The 7,031-nt window shown below is 34.0% G+C and overlaps 2 protein-coding genes across 5 annotated transcripts; one reads left to right on the forward strand and one right to left on the reverse strand.

The window, feature by feature from the left end:
* Positions 1-277: 277 nt before the first annotated feature.
* LOC110651417 (acetyltransferase At1g77540) lies at positions 278-1,331 on the forward strand. The gene is made up of 2 exons (XM_021806763.2): positions 278-651; positions 1,100-1,331. Exons 1-2 carry the CDS (start codon positions 391-393, stop codon positions 1,169-1,171), a joined length of 333 nt encoding a protein of 110 aa, XP_021662455.2. The 5' UTR covers positions 278-390; the 3' UTR covers positions 1,172-1,331.
* A 484-nt stretch (positions 1,332-1,815) lies between these two features.
* LOC110651416 (F-box protein 7) lies at positions 1,816-6,691 on the reverse strand. Of its 4 annotated transcripts, XM_021806760.2 has the most exons (12): positions 6,550-6,691; positions 6,381-6,441; positions 5,909-5,995; positions 5,687-5,799; positions 5,085-5,201; positions 4,901-4,997; positions 4,281-4,354; positions 3,889-3,942; positions 3,629-3,748; positions 3,490-3,548; positions 2,480-2,675; positions 1,816-2,135 (listed from the first exon to the last, which is right to left on the reverse strand). In XM_021806760.2, exons 2-12 carry the CDS (start codon positions 6,388-6,390, stop codon positions 2,076-2,078), a joined length of 987 nt encoding a protein of 328 aa, XP_021662452.2. In that variant the 5' UTR covers positions 6,391-6,441; positions 6,550-6,691; the 3' UTR covers positions 1,816-2,075. The 4 variants fall into 4 exon arrangements, with proteins under 4 accessions (XP_021662452.2, XP_057987055.1, XP_057987056.1 ...); XM_058131072.1 differs by having other exon boundaries at positions 6,381-6,680; XM_058131073.1 differs by having other exon boundaries at positions 3,647-3,748; positions 6,381-6,676.
* Positions 6,692-7,031: the final 340 nt, after the last annotated feature.

Consider the following 7,031-nt stretch of genomic DNA (forward strand, 5'->3'; position numbering starts at 1 on the left):
AAAGTATCAAAATAAATTCGGTTGGATATGGTTCCTATTAGTTCAATACGATTCTTTGGTTCTGTTCGATTCCCCAATAACCGTGCACAGCGCTAATATGGTGTGTGTATAATATTAATTAGTAAACTTATAATTAAAGATTATAAAGTGATTTAATTTTTAATATATTTATAATTAAAATTATTAAAAAATATAAATACATGAAAGATAAATTAGTTTGCATATAATCTATAATTATGTAATATAATAATTATTATATATATTAAAAATTATAAAAAAAAATATAGGTATAAAATCAATTGATTTACTTTTTATTTAACATGAGAAGTTGATGTGCAATAGTCTTTAATAGACAAACAAAAATAGAATAGAGATCGGAGAGGAAGAAAGATGGCACCGACAACAGCAACAGCAGAAACAGAATCGCCAAAGATTGTGTGGAACGAAAACCAACGCAGGTTTGAAACGGAGGACAAGAAGGCTTACATTGAGTACGTGCTCAGAAACAATGGGAAAGTGATGGATTTAGTGCACACCTATGTCCCCCGTTCAAAGAGAGGCTTGGGTATGGCTTCTCACCTTTGTGTTGCTGCTCTTAATCACGCCAAGTCCTACTCCATGTCGATCATCCCCACCTGCTCCTACGTTTCTGTAGGTCCCTTTTCTATTTTCTCATTTTTCATCTCTGGGTTTGCTTTATTTTTGCTCTTTGTTGTGCTTTTGTTGGTTTTTGTCTATTGGGTTTCTGTCTAATTTCCTGTACGTGGATTAGGGTTTCCTTTGTCTTTTGATCTGCGATCACGACAAGATTTGTTCTGATTTGTTTAATTTGATATGAATTGACCTAGGGTTCCCTTCGTAAAAAAATGATTATTCCAATAAGTTATAATATCCTGTGGCATTAGAGTCCTCGAATTTGGATTGTAATTCCAATTGAAATCGGGATAAACAAGTGAGACTCATCGTGTTCATATCTTGAGTTCATAGAACAGGTTGATGTAAATTTTTCCCAAGAAGAAAAATGGGATGGATTATTTTGTTTTAGGGTAGTAGGAATTGTATATCCAATTATTCACAGTGTTTCCTTCAATCTTGGCAGGACACATTTCTTCCGCGGAACCCGTCCTGGAATTCTGCTGTGTATTCAGAATATCTCAAATCAAATATATAAGCGACTTCTACTGAAATGTTCCTGTAAAATTATCTTATCTCAGCTTCTTTTTATGATTTAGGGACCCATCAACGGAAGATTTAGAGACGGTTAGAAATTGAAGGTAGTAAATGCTACTTTTAAATACTATTTTAAAAAAAATGATTTTGCTATTTTAGAATTATTGTGATTAGATATATCAAATTTAAATTAAAATAAAATTTTAAAAAATTCTAATAAAAAAAATATTTTTAAAGCAAGACTTTTCTCAATGATAATTTAAATGAAAATGCCAAACAAATATTTAATACTTAGCTCTACTTTACTTCTGGTATTTAATTAGTTCCATAATGGTAATTTTCTGGGTGATCGAAATTCATGTGCTTTTGTTATTGTTGTACGAATCTGCAGCCATAATTCGACTCACTTCTGTGGAGCATACACAATAAGAGGTCTACAAGAGCTTGTTTGATGTAAAATTTCATAAAATTTTATTCCATAAGTGATAAGCCTATATTTCATGGATTCTCTGGCAGCAATCCCATAGAAAGGGTGGGAAAGTTCTGCTCATAATTTTCTGCCACCACCATCCTCACTGAATATTTACGAAAGCTACAATAGATAGCAAAATGATTTTATTTAAGATGATGATGATGATGAAATAATTGTGTTTTGAACAGTTTCTAACAAAATATTATAAAAATCCGATTGTTCAGCCACAGCCAGTGAATGCATGATTGAAACAGAATTTACATGAGTAGGTTCTCCACGTACACATCCGATTCATAAATATGAAGGCAGAACACTAAAAACCAAAAAAAAAATGGAATGCACCATATATCACACATGCAGTCAGGCATTAATACATACATATGTACAAATTGAAGATTCAGGCACTTCATCTAAGACAAAAAAGATTCATACACTAGCCAGGAACATAATAATCCATCTTTTCCACAGGCAGGTTAAGAACTGATGTTTCCACCTATGCAGCACAAAAGACCCCAGTTGTTCTCACAATTTAGTTTATATAATGAACATAAATACTGAAAAACTGAGGTGTGAAAAGGGAGATATATCAATTTGTGAGCATGCAAACAGTTTTTTTTTTTTTTTTCTGAGTGGCGAAGAGAGACGAGTAAAACTGTTTTTGACCCGAGAAATAAAATACATGGTTCTGGCCATGTGTCATTATCTTCTGAAATATGGTGGACATAACAAAACAAATAACAGAAGCAGGGTAGATTTTAGATTCAACCTTCCAATTTTTTATACGGTTGCTTCAAGACTAACTGAAGAAGAGAGAAACTTTAAGAAAACAATAAGTACCTCTTCAAATGGAACAAATGCAAAAGGCGCAAGACCCCTTTTGTGTGATGTGCGTGATATCTCATCCTCTTGCCAATCTTCAACCACTCCAATGATGTCCTCTTCAGGCTCACTAACCCCATTACTATCCACTTTACTCGTAACAAGTGAGAGTATATCCATCCGATTGTTAGCCCCCGCAATTGTTCCTCTTAACCTAAAGAAGATGATCAGCAAAATAGCTATCAGGGACATAAAAAAAAAGTTGAGGGGGGAAAGGGGGAAGAAAGAGGCCCCCACTGATAGAGAATGATAGGGAGATACACCAGTCCATAATCCATATGCAATTAGTCAAGGGTAATTCATATGCCTTCCCCATCATAAACAATTCATAACCTTAACAAAGTCAAAAACTTGAGTACAACCTATTCATTTATGAACCATGGAATCCCAGTTTTAACTAAGCATGCTGTCCAGGTCATGCTTAATTAATGACTTAAACTCAATCCAATTACAATACTTATCATTGCAGATATCATGTCACCATTGATTTGAGCAATATAAAGGAAAAGAAAAATTATAACTAAGCCAACACATCATTGATACAACAATTAGTAACTAGAGTGTGATCAGGCAAACAAGAAAGAAAAGGAAATTGAAGAAACACAGATGCAACCATTGTGTAATGAGAATCAACAGGCCAGAGATGAGAATTCAAAATAAATGGTGAAAAGAGATGAGATTTAACACAATAACACCTATGCCAGCCAAACAGGATTTTATCTTTACATCAAGACACAGATCACATAAGCAAACTCCACAACAATACATCAGAAAATAGACATGTAAACTTGCAATCTAGAATAACTTTATCCCCAAAAATCAAACGTTAATGCTATCTTATATCATTAACTTGACAAGAGTAAATAAACAAGTGCAGTTTCAACAAAACAATGCAAAAACACGTGCACTCACACTAAACCTAAAGAAAATTTTGAATGACAATTATTCAGGCCAGCAAAGGACAATACCTTAAACAGACTTTCCACAGAGTAGGACGCAGTCCAGGGTAGAGGAAAGCAGCTTCAACCTGAGGTAAATGTGTAAGAAAAAAGACCTTAAAAATGCACATTGACCGATAGAGAGAAATGAATACATAATTAAACACACTATTAATGAGAATTGTACTTTGTCATTGGTCAATGTATAGCGGCCACTAAAAACATCATCTGCTTTAGATGCACGGAGATTCATGCATTTCACAACCGCCTTCACTGTATGAGAAGAAGTCTATACATAAAAAATAAAAAAAATTTAAAAAAAGAAGAGAGAGAGAGAGACTAGTCATAAAGAGAGGAAAAAGAGCTGGCATTCCCATTATGTATACGCATCTGAAATCAATGTACTTATGCTAATTGAGAGATTGTTACTTTATAAAGGAACCTGCCAGAAGGTAAGAATCTTATGTAACGATAGTAGCAAACCTGCAGGAAAAACAGGGGGCAGGATGAATCAGGACAGCAAACAAAACTTAGAACACTAAAATCTTTTGATGCAATTGTACATGCAACTTAGTGCATGAATATGAACAATATTCTAACATCTGCATTTTCTTGGATATTCAATTTTGTTGTTCGATGTATGCTCCAAATCTCATTTGCATGCCTCAACACATAACAACCATGCAATAATTGTGCACACAAAGAACAACTTAAAATAAAGTAGTCAATATCTCATGCAAATGACTAGCGTATAAACAGGACAATGGGGTCACACTGCATCTTATGCAAGAAGTGTGTTACATAAACAGGAATAATCATACCAAATGAACTGGATTGGTGATATTCCACTCTCTCACACCAGCACGGATATAGGTGTTCCTACTCACATAGAGACCTGACACGTGGAAACAAAAATACAGTCCAACATTACTTTTTGCAGATCCTAATACGAAAAGGCAAAAGTTAAAAGATTAAAGGAGTAAGTCAGAAATTCAATTTTTCACAGACAAAGAGGCAACGGACATATTAGACTAGTAAGTTCTCTTTTTATTATTTTCCCCTGATTTTTCAATGATGATTTCTGGTGCTTATACATAAAAAGATTTCTTTTAGCATCAAGGATTATTGTTTTCTTTCATCTCCTTCCATTAATTTCTTCCAACCAAACCTCTTCCCCCCTTTCACTTTTCCATCCAACCAACTATACTCCAGCTAAAGAGAGGAACAAATGTCATAGCCTGGAAGGGAACTAAATAAAAACGCAAAATAAAATCCATTCTAGAAGCTTTAGACCAGAAACTAAGCTCAAGGACATGTAGAAGAAAAAATAAATTCATCAAAACTTAAAAGAAAAAAAAAATCAGTAAATCAAGATGAAATAGTGAAGTTCTTAATTTTTCATTAAGAATAAGATGTATTTTAAGATAAAATTGGAACATACCATCAGTACGGACTCTTGGTCTTAAAAGCCACATTTTCCTCCATGAGCTCTCATATTTTGATTGCAAAATCTTATAGTTTTCCACCACTCCAGATAGCTGTATAAAATGAACTCCACATTCAAGATTGGATGTGATGAAATAAGAAAAGCAGTTCATAAGAATCCTACCAATATTGGAACTTACCTGCCATGCCTTTAAGCAAGCACTACGCCAGAATACAGGATTACGAAGAGTATATCTCCATTTTCGGCACACACAAGCAGCCCTTCCCAAATCATATGGATTCATTCGGAAAAAAACCTGCATAAGAATATACATTTGTGATATCTTCTCATCTGTAATATAAACAAGGGAAAGTGCCCTCCCCTTTTGCTATAGGGAAAAGCTTGGTGGTTTGAACAGATAACTGGGTTGTTAACTCATATTGTTTCATTTATCATATTACATGATGATGCAGAACCCAACTAATAAATCCCACTAAACTCTCATATTCTACCACACTATTCATGGGGCTCATTTCCCCACTTCCAATTCTATTCCTTGTTCCACAGAGATCCATAACTGATAACTCTATGCCAACACTCCCTAGTTGCCTAACTAAATTGCAAAAACCGTACGGTATACCAATCAACAAATTTAAAATTTTGAAAACAGCCAAAACATCATTGAAGGAAAACTTCACATCACTGAATAAAGCACACCATGTGTTATTTCTGCATGGAAAACATCTCACTGGAAAGAGAATGTGAAATGCATTTGAAAAAATCATCAGCTGCATTAAATACCTCCAAGAGCAGCTCATCTGGCAAGGAACGATGTATCAATGCAGGATCATTATTTTGTCTTCTAATCGCACTCCCATATGGTGCAACAGGTCGGACATTAACTCCATAAAGATCTGCAACACAAACCTTGGAAACAATAAGAAATCATAAAAAACAAACAAAACATAGCCAAACGGCATCAAAATGAAACATAAAAAATGAAGCAGTAACATCGTGCATTACCAAGCCATGGTCTTTGTGTAACTAAGTATTGGACAGTCTTCAATTGCAAAGCTGTCTCGAGCTCGGCTGGAACTTGAAAAGCAATATCTACAAATCATTGGGGAAAAAAAAAAAACAAAAACACAAAGATCAGGAAACTTATAAATTTCACCTCATTGCAGCTGTTTGGATTGCTAGAAAACTTATCAAAGCTTAAACTAAGGCTTAAATTTTAAATTCCACATTCTCTGGCACATGATAAAATAAAATAAAAAATCCCCACCCACCTACAAGAATCTAATTCACGAAATTTGCATTAGCTATACAATCATCGAAATTTGATTTTCCTTAGATATATCTCAGTTGGATTGTGTAATCGCATAAACCGACCGACTAAACCTTATTGATTAAACACAAAATGGAAAAGATTTTATCTCATTCAAAACTTTCAATTATAAAAAAACAAAAAAATTACGCGGGTAAATTAGATTACCTGAATTCATGTGGATGATGGATAGGGCTGGCTGTTTCACAAATAAAAGCTTCTATATTTCCTTTCGATTTTCCCAGGAAAATTGGAGAGGACAAAAGAGAAAAATGAGGAAGGACCGAGAAAAATGGAAGGAGAAGGTGTTTTAGTAGACGAAGATGAAAATACCGACCATGACCTACTGCTGAAGCTGTACTTTTGGTCTTCGGGCCCGAGATGCAAAACGACCCTTTCCTTTGACGTCTTCAATTGTGTGTGAGAGAATGCATTAAAGGAAAATAAAACTCCACACGTAATCCTAAACTTTTCATCAACGCCAAATAAACACAATTTTAACTTATGGCCAAATAAACCTTTAAAAAAAAAATCAAATAAACACAACTTTTGAAAATATATATAAAATAATATTTTTCTAATTTTTAATAATTAAAAATTAAAAATTATTTAATATTTAAATAAAACCTAAAACTAATAATTCATTTCTCAAACCAACTCAATTCTGTTCTCTGCTACCTTCTCTTCTTTTTTCTTCTTTCTTCCCTCAACTATTTTCTCTTCATTATTATTGAAGCGAATGAACCCATGCCCCATGGACTGTAAATAAACCAACAAAACTAGAAACCAGCAGCAGGCGACACTGCTGGCTGACGCTAT

Source organism: Hevea brasiliensis, chromosome 12 (genome assembly GCF_030052815.1).
Source record: "Hevea brasiliensis isolate MT/VB/25A 57/8 chromosome 12, ASM3005281v1, whole genome shotgun sequence".
Classification (NCBI taxonomy): Eukaryota; Viridiplantae; Streptophyta; class Magnoliopsida; order Malpighiales; family Euphorbiaceae; genus Hevea; species Hevea brasiliensis.

What these genes read in the sequence shown, in the direction of transcription:
- LOC110651417 (XM_021806763.2), top strand. Translation starts at nt 391, where the DNA reads ATGGCACCGACAACAGCAACAGCAGAAACAGAATCGCCAAAGATTGTG. An exon ending in CCACCTGCTCCTACGTTTCT is followed by an intron (nt 652 to 1,099) that starts GTAGGTCCCTTT and finishes CAATCTTGGCAG; the next exon opens with GACACATTTCTTCCGCGGAA.
- LOC110651416 (XM_021806760.2), bottom strand. An exon ending in CAGATGAGCTGCTCTTGGAG is followed by an intron (nt 5,202 to 5,686) that starts GTATTTAATGCA and finishes ATTCTTATGCAG; the next exon opens with GTTTTTTTCCGAATGAATCC. An exon ending in CATTTGTTCCATTTGAAGAG is followed by an intron (nt 2,136 to 2,479) that starts GTACTTATTGTT and finishes TGTGCTGCATAG; the next exon opens with GTGGAAACATCAGTTCTTAA.